Raw genomic sequence first — 18382 nt, forward strand, 5'->3', positions numbered from 1 at the left:
TTCCATAGATTATCCTTGCTCTGGGATGTTGGGTATGGTGTCTGGACTCATTACCGACTCTCAGATTACAGCATCTAGTCAAGTTGATCGAAACTGGATCCCAGAAAATGCTCGTCTTATAACAAGCCGTTCAGGCTGGGCACTGCCACCAACTACTCACTCGTATACGAAGGAATGGCTTCAAGTAGACCTCGGTGAAGAGAAAATAGTGCGAGGCATAATTGTTCAGGGAGGCAAGCACCGAGAAAACAAAGTGTTCATGAAAAAATTCAAGCTTGGCTACAGCAATAATGGATCCGATTGGAAAATGATCATGGATGCCAGTAAGAAGAAGATAAAGGTGAGGAAGAAATTACTATATCATGAATTCCCTTTTACAAAGCACTTGCATAGTTCCGATCTTTGAAAAAGGGTCTAGGCTAGGTCTAGGCTAAATAGGAAGACTTCTTCAGCAGCAAATCTAAAGGGATGTTACTAAAACAGTACCGTAACTGTGGTCAGGCTCCAGCAAGCCAATCCCAAGTTGCTCCTCACTGCTATGGAGCTTTTGCTTATTTATTATCCCCCCAGAAATAAGTGTGATCCCTGTTTCTGTTCAGTCATGTGCCACAGGCATGCTGTGGGTCTGAGGTAGGCCTTGGAATCCTTTGCAATGCTGTGGTGACAAATGCTGAAAAGAAATGCTGGAGGGTCTATTCTTAGCCTGGCTACTGGCTTTGTGTGAATTCAGGCATATCACTAAATCTGTCTGTGCTTCATTTTCCCTAGCTGTAAAATGGGGACAATGCTATTTACCTCAAAGGGCTGATCTGGGGATTTCTAAATTGTATGTAAAGTGAATTGGTATAGAGGTGCTCTGTAAGGCCTGATGCAATGCCCATTGAAATCAATGAAAACTCCCAAATTATTTTGATAAAATATGGATCCCATCTTCAACACACAGTACTATTATATTATTACTAGTTTAGGATTTGGGAGCCTGTCTGGGAACTAAAGGCAACTGTCACACATGGCTGAGCAGAAATAGCAAAAACTTTACAGAGGAGGAAATGACATAGACAGATGACCAAGTGGGTTGCTGTGTGACTGACTTGGTAAGAGGAAGAAAAGAGATCAACAACCAACAGCAGGCCCCAAATACTGTATTTGCCTCGGTCCAGTCCTAGATGCACACTCTGGAATGTTTTAAAAATATCTAACCAAAAACCCATCCATTTAGTCTCATGTGCCATTTTGGTATCTTTGCCCAGAGTGTACATTTAGATATTTTTGCCTAAAAGGACACAGTCACCTCCATAATTTGCCTGTGCCTCCTTCTCTATTCCTTAAGAGAGATCACCATTCACTGTGCAGGGCATACTGCTTTGCTACTGGCATGGTAATGGCAAGGAACCATGAATTGTACCTACAATAAGGGAATAAAGAATCATAGAATCATAGAATGTCAGGGTTGGAAAGGACCTCAGGAGGTCATCTAGTCCAACCCCCTGCTCAAAGCAGGACCAATCCCCAAGAGAGGAAGAGCAATGACAAATGCAGCATAAAACTCCACACACCTGCTTAGCTGCTCTTTATCCAACTTCTGTTAGTCTGGAGTTCAGGTATAAAGACTGTTTTCTCCTCTGGCCCCATCAATCCATTAGGCAAACCTGTGTGTCCTAAAAAGAAAAAGACAATGTGTTTTCCAGTCTTGTGACTAAGTGAACCCATGACTAGCTTTTCTTGGCACATTTTGTAAATATTAGGCTTCATTCTTTTCTGTTGTAACTCCACAGAAAAGTCTTTCTCAGTCCTGAGTCCTTCTTAGTTGATTATTTTTTTCCTCATTTGTTTTGGGGATGAACACAAAATGGGGTCTTCCTTTGAAATTGACTACTCTTTCTCATTACTATGAGTTGTGATTTTACCATAAATTTTGAAGAGGGTGTAAATCAATACTGAGATCTAACCATTTCTCTGTTAAAAAGGATGTTGTTTTGACATGTACTTCCATGCTATGGCTCAATGAGAAAAAAAAATGTTACCATATGCTTTTAAATGGTACACCGTATGCTACATGGCCTGCTGTTTTCTAATCCAAGTACTTGCCATTGTTGTCAAAAGCTAACAATGTTGACAAAAAAAGAATGCTAGCTAACCCATTTAAGTCCATCCAGAGCTTTCATTGCTATCAGAAATTAACTTCCAAGATTAATGGCTTTTTTAAAAATGTTGTGTTTTATAACATTAAAATCCTGCCCAAAAATTCAAAACATTTTCTTCCTTAGAAAAAGTTTTATTAAAAGAGAATCTGATAAATCCTAGGATTTGGGAAACTGATGGATTTAAAATGTTAATACATGAATGTATTATTTTTAAATGTTAATAAAGCTGGACTGTACGGAATGCTAGTTATATTGAGTCCCCGCATGAAAGTGGATTGGAAACATCCCTGTTTTATGAAATGAAACACATCGTTTTCCCTTGGGTAAAATCTTGACTTTGAAAAACAAACAATTGCATGCTATACAAGTAAAGAAAGAACTCTGAAAAACTAAGTGGATATAAAACACTGTCCTGTGTCTACCACCTCTTTTACTCTATCTCCCCATCCATGCCTTCATCTCATTTCACTTGGACTATTATAATTCTCTTCTCCATAGTTTCCTCAATTTCCAGCTCTTCCAGACTCCAGCATGTCTCCACCCACCTCAAATGTACAAAGAAACATATATCACTTCAATCCATAGGCAACTTCATTGGCTCCCCACTCATTTTAGGATTCAATTTATGTTTGCCCTGCTTCTGTGTAACCCCCCTGTGGACTTGCTCCTACCTACATCATAAAGCTCTTTTTCCATTCTCCCTCCTAACTCCTTCTACTCATCTAATACTGACCTTCTCACTCTCCTTCCATGCTTTCTAGCCACTGATGCTGCAAGAATCTTCTCCTTTGCATCTCCTGCCATCTGGAACACTCTTCCTTAAACCATCTGCCAGGCTGACTTTGTTTTAAAAATGTCATTAAGAATTATATCTTTTCTCTCTTTCCAACACTTATTAGCTTCCCTTTTTCTGAGTTATTGTTTATCTTTGTAACCAAATAAAGCATTTTATGGTACAGCCTATATGAAAGACACAACTCACAATGTTTTGTTGTATGCCCCTTCCTCCACTGCTGCAAAGAAGACTGGTAGATGTTGGAAATGAACAGTCAAAACTGAATCATAGGCAGGTCTATACTACAAAATACAATGATTCAATATAATTATGATTCGATATAATTCTAGATGCCTATTAAATTCTAATGCCTAGGTGTCAGTGCTGAATACTGATATCTTTTATAGCACAGTTTTCATTATTATATGTTGCTATTAAGACTATTATTAAAAGGGAAGTCATAATTCCTTAGATAACATATGTCTGCCTACTTTTATACGTAAAATGGCTTGTCATATTCTTTCTCATACAGTAGGTAGCTACTCTGACCTTTTGAGCTATATTAATATACAAATATAAAAAGAAAGCCTTAATAATTGTAAATTAATTAGATGCAAATCGCAGTGCCTTCTGAATACCCATTCCTGACAGAAATCTTCTGAATCCTCTCAGAACACTAGCCAACCTACTGCTCTTTGAAAGAAATCTCAGAAATCCAGTCTTCTATTGAGAGTGAGGGTCATGTCATTTTTATAAGCAGCTCTTAATACCAGTTATCCTAGCTATTGGTATATTTACCATTATTGGTACTATTGTTTTTTTGTGACTGATACTCACGACTCAACTCCCCACTTTAGGGCCAGATTTTGCTCTGATTGATTTCAAAAGGAGCAGAAGCATATCCTCTAGGATAATAATTTATTGCAAGGCCTTGCATATGCATATGTACACCACCCATTTAACTGTGCCTAGTTCACTACACAATAAGGCTTGGTGTGCTCCAAAGCCAGTCTCTCAGACGCTCCAAACAGCCCAAGATTAATTGTGGGTTAGACCATGCACAACTGAATAGGAAGCAGCAGGGCACTAGTTGGTACAGCCAAAGTCTCAGTCGAGTACACTTGTACAGTTGCCTAAAAGGGTTGGGAGCCACTGATTTACTATATAGAAACTTAAACCAAAAACAGGTGGCATTTTTAGAATTACAGTGAAAAAAAAACAATAATCAGTTTTTTCCTGTGGCCTATCCCTGCATTGAAATACAAAATCAGCTTTTCCTGCATCCTCTGCATTGTCTGCCTTTGGATCACTAGCAGGAGAGTGCTGTATGTTGAGTTGTGGTCTCATTCAAACAAGAAGGGTATTTGGCAGCTGCTTTTCTTATCAATGCAAAAACGAAGCTTCATCCTGAATGACTAAGAGCTGGAAGTTCCCTTAAATGTTACCGTAATCTCAAATTTGGATTCCAGTTCAAAGGAGATTTTGATTAGTATTGCAATTCATCCAGTTCTTATGCAGTAAACTCTCAGCTGCCTTATACACAATTTGTTGCTCTGTTCTTTTATCTATCCTGTACTTCAGTGAAATAATTTTATGAGTAATGCTGGAATTCAGGAGATCTGGGTTCCATTTCTGGCAGTGCTACACAGTTCCTGTATAATTCTGGGCACTTAGTACTCTGTTCCCCATCTGTAAAATGGAAATAATATTTCCTTTTTCCTACCATTTATTCTCTATATTTGGAATGTAAGTTCATGTCAGTAACTGTTGTTTACTGTGTATGTGCTGTATGTGGATAGCACCTAGCACAATGGGGCCTTGATCACAATTGGTGCCTTCAGGTATTAATGAAATACAAATAATAAATAGTAATAACTTGATCTATATACAGAACTTCCATTTCACTGAGATCATCAGGAGTCACAAGCAGTTGAAAACTGCAGTATAGCTAAGGGATATAAGGGACAATGCTGCTGAGAGATGAGATTTTTGTCCCAAAGGCATATCCATCAACCTGCTTTGCCCTCTTAAATTCTGTGGGGTACTTTTTGCAGCTGTCAGTAATAGTTTTCTTTGTTCTTATTCAAGACCAGTGTCACTGGAAGAACTCTTGCAGCTATTGCTCCTGGAGTTTAATTTACACCTTTTTGAAATAACTATAACTTATGAAACTTTGACTCTGTCACTGGGGGAAATCAGATTAAAGTTTTCTCTTGAATAGTTGGGTTATTATTATAACTACTTAAAAGGTGACAGGATCTTTTCCTCAGTCATTTCCCCCCCATGAAGTGCTGAAAATATCACCCAGTAAAACCCCAGATCAGAGTGTCATTCAAAAACATGTCTCATTAGACACTCAGCTCCTGTTATGACCCTGATAGATTGGTTGCTACTGAGTTTATGAAAAATGAAATGTGTCACTTTTCAGAGAAGCTTTAACTACATGTTCCTTCCTCATTTAAGAATAGAAAGTCAGGCACTTATTAAATTGGTAGGATTTGGCCTACTTCTCATCCAATTCAAATGCTAGAGACCTAAAAGAAAAAAATACAATTGTTGAAAGCGATTGTTTTTTTTTTTTTAACAAGCAGCATTTGTCATGCCTTGCAGACTTTTGAAGGCAACACCAACTATGATACACCTGAGCTACGGACTTTTGAACCCATAACAACCAGATTAATCCGTGTCTACCCTGAGAGAGCCACACATGGAGGACTGGGGCTGAGAATGGAACTACTGGGCTGTGAATTTGAAGGTAATTGCTCTGACAGAGATGAATGAATTTATTAATTATTTTCATAGAGAGACACTCTAGCTTGGACTACTGCTGAGCACAGCCGCTCCCATAGGAGTATCTCATGGGACTCTTGCTGTAGTAACTGCCATCTGTGCTGCTTCTTGGCCTGCTCAGCACCCTCACTGAGGACATTTGAATATGTCTGCGGCACTAAGTTATATATTATTCTTTCCACAATACCTTTTGTGAATCCTTGTGATTGTCTCACTGCATAGAGTCTTCTGCTCCTTTAAGCAATCTCAGGATTACTTGTATAACACGAGGGGTGTGCAGCACTTTTTAGAGAGACCAAAGATGCATCCCTACCCCCAAGTGGTTTGCAATTGAGGTTAGTTCTATGACATGACACAGGAAGAGAAGGCTTCTAAGAATGGGGAGGCAGATTTACACAAAATAAGATGATGAGGACACTTTCTGCAAGGTAGGCATCATGTTATCCACTGTGGTGGGTTTGATAGATTGGTTGAGTGGTTGTTATTGTTTTTTGTTTGTTTGGGCTTTTTGCTAATCAAGGCCCCAGTTCTGATCAGGCACCTAAAAGGCCAGGCCAAGCAAAGTCGAGGAATCAATCCTGCAACACTGTCCTGCAGTATCACAGTGGCTTTATTTCTGTTATACCAAAAAAGTGATGTGCATTTGGTCATCTTATCTGATGGAAGATAATGCAGTAAGGTGGCCATTATAAACCATAAAGCTGCTGATCGTCTACATTATTCTTATTTATATTTATGAAGCACCACTATTCAAGTCTATTGAGGTTCTTATACTAGTCCTATTACAGTGGTATCTGAGCACCTTCCAAAGATAAATTAAAGCAACTAGTATATGACATGGTTCCTTCTCTATTCCATTCCCCAGGGGAAAGTGTGGGAGGTGTGATTATTAAAGCCGATGAGCTATATGCTGTTATTTGTGAAAGCCGGGTTGAAGAAGTGTGATTCACACTTGGCCTGCAAAGTGATGAGGTTGGAGGGAGTTCTGTTTCTGGGGCCATTCTCAATTCCTGTGGGAGTTCTCAGTTCCTGCAGGTCATCGCCCTTGCTTTTGATCAAAGAGAGAAGATACAATACTTGCCCAAATGACCCTTGCTGTCTATGTGTGCAATCATTCTCCCATTGAACTCAATGGCAGTTTTGCTAATGATGTTCATAGGAACAGAATCAGACCCTAAATCAGACACACCAGACTACATAGTACTCTACTCAGAAGGAAAGTGGGAGGGCATAAAGATTCTCCCTTCTGTGTATTCATTCAAGGGCTGAGCAGAATCACAGTCTTTATGCTCACCTGAACACAAAGGTGAGTGAGGATAGTGCCATTAGAATTACTAGCCACTCCAAAAGTGGTGAAGAGTTGGGTCCATGGCTCCACCACACTATCCTGTCCTGACAGCAGAACTGGCTAGCCAAAGAAGGGATATAAATGGTGATAGTGCCAGCAATGCCCCTCTGCCATGTACATTGGCCAAACCAGATAGCCTCTACGCAAAAGAATAAATGGACACAAATCTGACATCAGGAATAACAACATTCAAAAACCAGTAGGAGAACACTTCAACCTCTTTGGCCATTCAGTAACAGATTTAAAGGTGGCAATTTTGCAACAGAAAAGCTTCAAAAATAGACTCCAAGGAGAAACTGTAGAACTTGAATTGATATGCAAACTAGATACTATCAACTTAGGCTTAAATAGAGACTGGGAATGGCTGAGCCATTACACACACTGAATCTATTTCCCCCATGTTATGTATCCTCACAGCTTCTTGTCAAACTATCTTAAATGGGCTATCTTGATTATGACTACAAAAGTTTTTTTTCTCCTGCTGACAACAGTTCATCTTAATTAATTAGCTTCTTAGAGTTGGTTGGGCAACTCCCACCTTTTCATGTTCTCTGTATGTATATATATCTCCTCACTATATGTTCCATTCTATGCATCTGATGAAGTGGGCCGTAGCCCATGAAAGCTTATGCGCAAATAAATTTGTTAGTCTCTAAGGTGTCACAAGTACTCCTGTTCTTTTTTTGGTGATAGGAAAGGAGACACAGAAGAAGTCACAACAATATGAGCTGGAGAAGGATCCAATGGGAAAGATTAGCAGGAAGGTTTGCATGCAAGCAGTTGCCTTCAGAGAGGTTAGGATGAAATAAGAGCTGAAATGCAGGCAAAAGTGGGATTATACCAGGTCCTCAAGGTCAAGATAAGAAGCTTGAACTTGATGCAGAAGACTAGAGGAAGCCAGTGAAGGGATTCATAGAGAGACATATCTGACTTAAGGAACAGATGAACTGTGTATAGAGTTGCCAACCCTCCAGGATTGGCCTGCAGTCTCTCGGCATCGGCACTGATCTCCCGGTGACCACTGAAAGCAATCCGGGAGATTTTAATAGGATATTATAAGAAAATGACATTACATCATGTTGGGGGAAAAAATCTCCCAGAATAGCTCCAGTCAGAATTGGCAAGCCTAACTGTGCTTCAGTTATGTAGAGACCAGTTCTTGTATGTAACTAGAGCTACCGTGTGCCTTTAAGGCACAGACCTGCACACGGGCCCTTTGGATCCACCATGTCTCATCCAGAATAGAGCTGCTAGAGGAACCTCAGTCCATCCTGGAGTTTCTGGCATACAAAGGGATTGCATAACCTGCACCTGGCATGGATGGCCAGCTCTGTGGGCTAATGCAGAGGAGAGAGGAGTCCAAGAGAGACACACATTATTGCATGAGCTTTGAGTACAGTGACCAGTTGTTACTGAAAATAGCAATATTCCAGAGTAGATAAAAGCTTGGATCAAGCTCCCTGTGCTGATTACATTGAGCCAGCTAACAGCACCTGCCATAGCTACACACTCCTGATATAAAATGTAAATCTTATGTTTAAACAATGTGTCTGGGTTTTGTGATTTCCCAGTTGTTATCGCTGTTTGTTCGGGGGACGTTGGGTTTTAGCTATGTTTTCTGGCACCTTTCACAAATCACAGCTCTTAATTATAATAACAAAAGGTCAGACCTTTATTGGACAGGCAGCGGCTATCAGAATATCATCACCAGCCATAAGCAAATCATGTGGCCAGCAAGAGCTACTGACATCATTAACGTCTCATATTTGTGAATATCTTTAAAAAAATAACCCTCAGACCTGCAAATGAAGCAATAGCAATAGCATCGATAATGATGCTTTCCTGTCACTGTTACCCTGTCTATACTCAGACAGTTCCTCTCCCACACAGGCTCTGCAGGGAGCAATTATGTGTTGCCCACCATTTTTAATATTTTAGTTATACAAATACCAGGATGATGCTTAAAACAGTAATCAGAAGAGTGGTATTGGTTTAAAAATTTCAAGGATTAATATTTGCTAAGTAAACTCTATTGCATAGAGTTTAGGAAAGAAGCACTAAATCCAGATCAGCATAATCCTAAGCGTCAAATTTTGTCCTGGCTGGTGCTGGAGCTAAATGGGAGCAAGGGATCCTGCCAGAGGTGAAAGTAAGCCGGTACACCCCGGTACGGCAGCCCAGCTTCCCCAAGTAGCACTTTAATTGTAGCCAGAGCCCCGCTGCTGGAGTCCTGAGCCCTTTAAATAGCCCCCAGAGCCCTGGAGTAGCGGAGGGACTCTGGGGCTATTTAAACGACCCGGGCCTCCCGCTACCTCTACGGCCCCAGCCCTTTAAATAGCTGCTGGAGCCCTGCTGCCAAAGCCCTGGGGTAGTGGTTTAAAGGGCCTGGGGCGGTAGTGGCGGCCGAGCCCTGGGTCCTTTAAACTGCTGCTGGAGCCCCCAGCTGCTGCTGCTACCCCGGCGGGGGAGGGCACTTACCAATACAGGGCAGGCCAGGGCTGGCGCTGATCCCGCCTATTCCCGCCCCTTCCACCCAAGGCCCTACCCCTCCTGGGGACCAGAGCCGGCCCCAACCCAGCCCCGTACCGGTAACTCCCTATTTCTACTTTCACCCCTGGATCCTGGAGATAAATTCTATGATCAAGTCAGGGCAGGATTCTGCTGGAGAGGACTGCTGGAAACTCATGGTGTCTCCCAGGCTAATGCAAGGATGTCCCAAGGCTAGTGCATGCTCCTGACTGATGTGTATGGGCTGGCTAGCAGAGTCCTGGGCCAGCCTCCCTAATGAGAAATCATGCATGCCTGTGGCTGTGGTGCATGGGCCCACTGGACAGCGGAGTCCCTCTCCTGAATGTGAAGTAAATACCCTGCTCTGTAGAAAAAAAGGCTTCCTCTGCCTCTTTCTTCCCCTTCACACAGGCTCCTGCACAGGCCCACATTCCACTGCCCCAAGGGACCTGGTATGGCCCAGAGGTAGGCCACTACTGAAGTATTTTATATGTAGTAAGTGAGTATGCAGTAGTCATTCCGCTCCTTTTCAGAGCATTCCCTCTCACAGGTGCACCCACAGGCACACTGCTCTGCAGCAAAAGGATGGCTCTTGTACCAAATACAGCACCACCTCTCTTCCCCTCCCACTTGCCCTGCCCTCTACTCTACCGGATTTCACCCTTCATTAGTAGAAGCATATCACTCATCAAACTGTGAATAATACAAGGATGTTACTATGATTAAACCCCCCATTCCATCCCTGCACTTCAGATCAAACACTCTTAATGGGAGGTTAAAGGATGCAGGGGAGGGGGGCAGTGAACAGCAAGGAAATGCAAGGTTATTCTTTTCATCTACTGCAGCACATTGAGCACAGTATACTTTGTTTGTCAAAATCGTGCAGCTGAGACTATGACAAGTCTCCAGAACTCATTTTAACTGAGTAACCCTAGGATTTTGTTTCAGCACCTACATCAGTCCCTACCACTACAGAGGGCAATCCTGTGGATGAGTGTGATGATGACCAGGCAAACTGTCACAGCGGAACAGGTGATGACTACCAACTGACAGGTGCAGAAACCATCCTCATTCCATTGCAGCCTCATTTTAGTTCATGTTGATCACCAATTACCAGCTAAATGTCTGTCTTGATTGAATCACTCATGATGAATGGATATTGGTATGCAGTTTGTATTGTCTGCACTGTCACAACATAGGCATCTGCATTTTATATGTGACAAGACTTTTGATTGTCTTCTCCACTGTGTAATTTTTGAGGCAAACAATAGCGACTAGCAGGCAGATAGGGCATTTTTGGACCAAGATTTGCATCTAATCAAATGCCCTATTTCACTTTTCCTCAGGAAAATAACTCTGCACAGACCTTTAAGAGAAGTTTTATTCTGATACCAAGGGTAGCTTGCCATCTGGGGCAGGATTCCCCGCTCAGCCATTGCCCTTTCCCAGGAAGCCATTGAGTAAACAAACACACACATTCACACATGAACTAGCTCTTCTCCATCATCCCTCCAACACAGCCATATAGGGGGTGACTGCCACAGACCAGGTGTTTATGTTTCTTTTTTGTTCTTGTGCATAGAGCCCCCTTCCCTCTGCATACGTTGGGGCTGCATAGTCAGCTTAGGTATATTTCTGGGGTTTACGTATCTTGGAGGATTATGTTTCTGGTCTATTGGAAAGGGCCATCGGTTAGCAGAAATATACACCTACACTTGCACCAACAGGTCTTATTTTCAAACCGTTACAAGTTATTGCACTATCACTCCCTTCCATGGTTAGCCTACAAAATCTGTATTGCTTCCTATATCCATTATATAAAATATGGCTTAAAATTGGCACTCTGTATCTGATAACCTTAGATGGTTGGGGTGGGGGGCGCGGCACTGGAGGCAGTCAAGAGCAGATGCGAAAAATCTGCACTTTCAGCATCCATCTCCTTCTGAGCCTTCACTGTATTTCCTGTAAACACAAGTTGCAAACAGAGGGGTTTATTCATAGTTAAAAAAATACAGATCTTCTGAGCAGAAGTGACACTGCACAGTCCCAGTCCCTGCTTTTCAAATCACAGTATCCCAGCTGATTTTTATTCTTTTGAAAATAGCCAAAGTGGTGAATCTGAAACAAAGAAATACCATCTAACTGCTAAATAGTTCAGAAAGCTTTCAGCATCAGTAAACCTTTGGATTTCTTGCATGCATATATCTCCAGAGCTGATTCAAAGAAATCAGGGGCCTTGTGTGATCACATTCGACTGGGGCCCATAGTTGCAAGGCTCAAGTTTAGGAGCAAATGATGAGTGGCTCAGGTGCCCAGTCTGAGGGGTGGGGAGAAGAAGGAAGGAGCACACAAAGAGCATCCCTGTTCACTCACATTCACAGTCCCTGCTCTCCAGGGAGAAAGGAACTGCACCCCCATATGCCTCTGGGGACAGTAGGATATAAGGCCATGGCCCCAACCATCCACACTGGCCAAATCTACAGTACACCACAGGGAGCAGTCTGAACCATGCAACACAGTAATGCAGCCTTCAGTCTTCCCTAAGTGCCAGGCCACTTGGGGAGGGAACAGAACCAGGTCTCCTGGCTCTCAGTCCAGCGCTCTATTTCCACTGAACTACACTGCCTTTTTATAGAAAGCTTGCCAATTGTGCTAGGCACTATTCATACACATGGTATTTTATGGAGACAGTATACATAATACAAACATGTAATGACACTAATTTAATTATTTGAGTGCTTTTTCAAACTGTATAAAATGAACATTTTATGCTGTGTAAATTGTGTGCCCCACTACGGATACTGGACAGGGGAAGAGGTTATTTTTCAGCTTCTTCTCTTCTTTTGCTAGTTTTCAATTAGCATGTGAAATGCTTACATTCTCAAATATATAACTCTGTCAGATTCACATGCTTGATAGTTTTTACACAAATGAGTATCAAAATAACCTTCTCTGACAATATAACTGTCATTACACTCTAGACCAGATTCTTCCCTGGTACACTTTGGCCCCGAATATAGAAAAATTATTTGTGTGTCTTCCTGCATCATCATCAGACTCTCCACTATATCACTCGCTCAGACAGAAAACCAATATAGCTTGGGCACTCAATTTCATTAAAGCTCACCGTAGGCCTCATCTCTATTACACGTAAAACTTGCTGGTCAGGGAAGGGAGATGTGGCTGATAATCAGCAGTCTATTGCGTCATGAACAAGCGTTCCTCTTCCTTTACTTTTTGTTTCCTTTATCGATATGATGACATCATCAGTAAATTACTGAGTGCAGGGTGGAATCCAGGCTCCTCCCATTCCTTGCCTACCTGCTTCAAGAAGAAAACATGTGGGATAGTTTCTCCACACAAGATCCAGGCTGTCCATGTAGGGATATAAGAGAAGCTCTTCATCCATCTCTTCCCTTCCACAGGCACAAAGTCTGTGTCAGATTCTAGCCCAAATCCAGCTGAGCCTCGTGGAGTTTTGGTGTGAACTCTTCTCACAACTTAGCTGTAAGGCAATGCTGGGGACGGATCCTGCAGTGACTGGGGATGGACTAGGTTCCCTAATGTAGATTTTTTCTATCCCTGATTTGGGAGGCAGCATAGTATGGATGAGTGAGCGCAGAAGTGAGTTTTAGGAAGTCCTGAATGCTAGTGCCCCACTCTGCCAGTGACTTGCTGTAAGTTACTTCACTTCTCTGCCTGATTTTCACCATTCATAAAATGAGGACAATCACAGTGAAGGTTGTGAGCATTAATTAGTTAGTGTTTGTAAATGGGTTCTTAGATATAAAGTTCTATATAAGTGCTGTTTATTATTTTCTATTATTCTCGTGTTGATGAAGGAAACCAGATCTCTCTCTCTCTCTCTCTCTGAGATTTATGCATGCAGATTCACATATGTATGTGCTTAGCCAGACAAACATCTCAGTAATATTTCACACATATATTCAGAAACTTCCTAATGATTGCTGTGTCTTACTGTCCTGTTTCACGTGTCATATCATGTATAATTTATTTTTCAGGTGGTACTACAGTGCTGACTACAGAAAAGCCGACAGTAATAGACAGTACAGTACACCCAGGTATAAAAAAGAAATTTTCTCATTAAAAATATAGTAAATTCCTTACCCAAATCTCATGCCAAAGACAAAAATAATGAATTGCAGCACTTCCTGGCTTTCTGTTCCCTAAAAGTCTCTGCAGTAAAGAAGCATCTGGTCTCTGAGCTTTGTACTATAAATATTTAACTCCTTTCATCCACATGTATATGCAGTAGACAGCAAGATTTCCTTCTGCAAATGCCTAATGGGGACAATACTAGTTATAAACTAAACTAACTTAATCACGCCACAAACTCTGTTTAAATGCAGCATATGTGTGACACTGTGTTTGCAAGCTCCAGATGAAAAAACAAACAGACACAATGGCAGATTCACTATTGACATCCCTCACAATTCTGCAAAACCAAGACAAACAAAGTTTGCTAGTTATCTCCACCACAGAGTTGGCAAGTTTACAATATTATTTTCTAGTAAGTACTTTGAAAATGGGGTTATATAAACTGCTACCATAAACTTGCACTAAGAGGAAAGGAGCTGTCACTGACAGCAAGTCATCTTTCCTTAATCAATACAATAGCTAACAGCTTTTACAATCCTTCATTTGCTACTTTCCTGTGCTTCATAGCCCAGGCTTCACAGCATTTGAGTTCTGGCCATTTTTAATATCCTGTACAATTTTTTTTTTAAAAAAACCTCCTAAAAGTATGAGCAGCAATTTTAAATGCTCTGCATTAATAATTGTGGGCTGGTGAGGAGGTCAATGTTTAGTTACTCCCATTTCCTTTAGTAAAACACAGCCAGGCACAGTCTCCCAAGTAATTTATTAACAGGGTGTGTAACTGTGTATCAGTGTTTCCTCCACAATAGGACACCATCAGGCTTTGCTTCAAGCAAAAAGAATTGTGTTAATAATTAGAATGCTTCCTTAAGGACACTGGTGACCTGATTAAGAAGCAAAATTGACTTAGTTTAGAGATTGTTTTTGTTCTTAACTTCTGAGTTCTCAGGCTGTACAGGTGAAAACTTTCCCCCACCTCAGAATTTGTTGCCCTTGTCCTAGGCATGTATTATTCTGAACAATGTCCTGCTTTCGAGTCAAGATGGGATCAGACAGCTCTGCCTGCCTGCTCCTGCACCACCTCAGTTAGAGGGAACAATCAGCTTGCAGGTAGAGCTGGTCAGAAAAAGTTTGACGAAGCAGTTATCCATCGGAAAATGCTGTTCTGTCGAAATCGAAACACTTTGTGACATCATGTCAATGCTGTCAACATTTTGTTTTGGAATAAAAAGGCGGGGGAGAGGAGGTGGTTCCTAAAACATCCCAGTAGGAGATTTTCAGAATGAAACATTTTGATTTTTCCTTTCAAAATGTTTTTTTCTTTTTTACATTCTTATTGTGTATTATATATTGTAACAAAATATTCTGACCAAACCGAAGTGATTGTTTTTTAATTTGCTTTCACTGAGAATTTTGGGATTTTGTTCCATATGGGAATGAAAACGAATTTGGAAATCTCAAAATCCTCCATGAAATGGAATTTCCACTCTACACACAGCTCCACTTGCCAGTTATGCTGAGTCTTGTTGGCTTGGGTAGACTGTTCCATAATATGACTGACTACTTTTGGCAAGGCAGGGGAGAGTCTTTCAGGATTTCCTCCTCTTTACTGCCCCCTCCCCCACCAGCACCGCCTTCACTTGCCCTGTGATGAGCCAGCATTTTTCCAGCTAAAGACATTGCTCTAAGGCACCCTTCGGAGCTTGCCAATGTTATTTCCCTGCATTGTTCAGTCAGACTCACTTGTGTCACTAGGCACTACTTCCTCCCACAGCATAAGGGATAAGCTCCAATCCCAAACTCCAATTCTCCATGTGGCAGCACATAACAAAGGCTCTCAGGCAGATGGGCAGCCAGATAAAATAGTGATGGTACCTGAAAAAAAGGTTTATAAATTAAAACAAAAGTTCTAGAATCTTTGCACTGCCTCAGTGCAAGACATCCTTAAAAGCTGCATTGAGGGACAGCTGAGCATATTCCCTAACGTTGTGGAAATCTCTAGTGATGTGAAGGCACTGTAAGTGGCTCTCCACCACCCGGTCCTGTTGTCATAAAGGTCAGCCTTGGACATGGAGTGGCATAAAGGGAGCAAATAAGTTTGGGAGGGATGGGGTCAGGCAGAATGCAAGATCCCTATCCAGATCCCCAGCCTCTGCAGCTACTGGTTGCAAGCAATATAATTTAAACTGGCCTTGAAGTTGGTCTAAGTTATTCCAGGGACCTCTTTCGCCCCCACTGACCCAGGATTGGGAGAGTGACTTAAAGCCACCTTTCTCCACCGCCTCTCCTCAGCTGCACCAAGTATAAATTCAGTACAACAGACGACTGAGCCCTCGGATTCAGTCCTGATTCTATTTAAATCAATGGGACTTTTGTCATTGATGTCAGTGGGGCTGAGAGTTGCAAGGAAGTTAGAAAGAAGAATGGTATAAAAATGCTTAAAGGTTTGAATTTTCTTAGGAAAGGATTTAAACTGCTTGCAAAACTGGAAAAGTGTCTAGTCACCCAGACATCTAATGTAGCATTAACAGTCCTGCCTGCCAAGGAGACTATCCAACAGATGTGATTCCTGTGCCTTGTCAGACCAGTTCTGTTTAAACACCTCTCTTGCAGTGGCAAGGAACCAATTTAAAGAACGAAGTGGCATGCTCAACTCTTGCCTATTCACACATAAACCAGGTTGTGCATTTGCATTGTAGGTGCTCAGTAGGTGTGCACAGCCCTGTGTAAATCAGGACAGTTAATAAATCAAATGTTTTGTTTCATGCAACTGTAATAACTAGTTTAACAAAAGATACATCAGGGAAAATGAGGGGTCAAGAGCTATGACAAGAACATTTTTAAAGTAGAGTGTGTCTGATTCTCTTTACACCAGGGCAACTTTACACCACTGTAGTAGTGTAAAAGAACCTTAAAGTGTGTGAAAATATCATTTTCTCCCAGTTTCACACTGCTTTACACTGCCAGAGTGGTATATGAGAATCCAGTAAATGAGAATCCAGTATGTCAGCATGGACGTAGTCCAATTATTTTGATAAATGTCCATTGTTCAGATACCCCTGATTCACAGCATCTCTGAAGAGTTTTCTTCATGTCCTGAATGCCCCTCTGCTCCTTCTTGCCTCCAGCTGCTGCAACTGTAGAAATATGTCAGACTGTGTCCCAAGAAAGATAAATGGACTTGAAAGAAACTCACCCAGATGGATTTTCAAATAACTAGCTTGTTCATATGCAGCATTGATGATTATAGCTGTGAGCAGGATGTAGCTTAGAAGTACGGCCGTTGGCTACTTTCTGAGAGGATAAATTGGTTTAATTCCATACCACATAAACCTAAATTTTTAAAGAATGGGGATTTTGCCACACATAACCAATTGCTTCTAGTACAAACGACCTGATATGCATTTGTGCTATGGCCAGTTTACTCCATGCCTTTGATACAAAGCTAAACTAGCGATTGCTTAACTAATCATGAGAGGATCACTGTAGTTCAGGGGATCTTCTAGTGGCATAGAGCCAGTGTCACAATGTCTACATTTCCTTTCTCACAGCTGCCAACATAGGGTATATGAGGGAATGGCTGTAGCTAACCTCTAATTACTGTATCACCCCCCGGGACCTTGGACAGTGTGATTTAGAGCAGCGCTACACTTGGTGCTCCTCAGCCAAATGTCTATAGCTAAAATGTCTATTTCTCATTTTATGGGCCCTTTTAACTCCTAATCTCTTTACTGCCCATTCTTGCACTTCCCCATTAAGTTGTTTTCTAAACACACTGAAATGTCTTGCCTTTCTCTCGCACTACTGTTCTGTTTTTCTGAAATATGTACCAGGCCAATTTTTGAGAAAACAATAGAGACAGAGCAAGGAATACTTCAAATAACTGCAAGCAAATACTGGCCCAAACCCTGATTGCCTAACTCACAAAGAGTCTCATTAACTTCAGTGGAACTACTCCTGTGGGTTAGGTGAGCCAGAGGTAGCCCATTGAAATCAATGGGACTATTTGGGTAAAAGAAGCCCATTTTCCCCCCAATCATGGTATCTTCCACACCAAAGCTCAGATATATAGAAATTGCCATACTGGTTCAGACCAGGGTCTATCTAGTCTAGTATTCTGTCTATGACAATGGCCAACACCAGATATTTCAGAGGAAGTTGCAAGAAACTCCACAATAGGCAGATGTTGGATAATGTACCCCCCATGAAGGTCTGATCTGAAACCCTACTAGTCAGAGATTGACTTAAACCCTGAAGCATGAGGTTTTGTAGTTCTTCCAGCACTTTTTTTTTTGAATTAATTAATTTTCTCTAGACCATTCACAGTGTTAAATACTTTTATTATGTTCCCTGTTACTCGTCTCCTTTCTAAAGTAAACAGTCCCAGTCTTTTCAGTCTCTTTGTGCTGTGTGATAGCTTCAGACCGATGTGCTGCGTATATCACAATTTTCCTGTGTTGTAGTTTGTATGTTGTCAGGGATGTCACAAGTTTTGCATGATCCTACCTTTGGGGTTCAATCAAATAAATGTTGTTTAACATTTTTCTTCTACTTTTTTAAAGTCCTATTTCATGGATGTGATGTCACCACCATGTGATACGTTGTCTTTCTCATCATCTTTAGCTATGAAATGATATTTTTTGCTACTTAGAAACTTTCACATCACTACAACATGACTCTTTTCCTTCAAAAACTTCC

At 41.4% G+C, this 18382-nt stretch overlaps 1 protein-coding gene and 1 long non-coding RNA gene across 6 annotated transcripts in view; one reads left to right on the forward strand and one right to left on the reverse strand.

Moving 5' to 3' along the window:
• NRP1 (neuropilin 1) overlaps window positions 1-18382 on the forward strand; it is a 151001-nt gene that overhangs the window by 118635 nt on the left and 13984 nt on the right. For 2 of the 5 annotated variants that reach the window (XM_030550189.1, XM_030550190.1), the window contains exons 10-13: window positions 9-340; window positions 5530-5674; window positions 10514-10618; window positions 13588-13647. In XM_030550189.1, the coding sequence (XP_030406049.1) occupies window positions 9-340; window positions 5530-5674; window positions 10514-10618; window positions 13588-13647 (642 nt within the window). Of the gene's footprint in view, window positions 1-8; window positions 341-5529; window positions 5675-7750; window positions 8551-10513; window positions 10619-13587; window positions 13648-18382 lie in introns of those variants that run through there. The other 3 variants (XM_030550191.1, XM_030550192.1, XM_030550193.1) reach the window with 2 other exon arrangements.
• LOC115645491 overlaps window positions 1-18382 on the reverse strand; it is a 49916-nt gene that overhangs the window by 15332 nt on the left and 16202 nt on the right. Inside the window, exon 2 of the long non-coding RNA XR_003998760.1 lies at window positions 1557-1658. This is a non-coding gene — a long non-coding RNA (uncharacterized LOC115645491). The remainder of the gene's footprint in view (window positions 1-1556; window positions 1659-18382) is intronic.

Source organism: Gopherus evgoodei, chromosome 2, assembly GCF_007399415.2.
Source record: "Gopherus evgoodei ecotype Sinaloan lineage chromosome 2, rGopEvg1_v1.p, whole genome shotgun sequence".
Taxonomy (NCBI): Eukaryota; Metazoa; Chordata; order Testudines; family Testudinidae; genus Gopherus; species Gopherus evgoodei.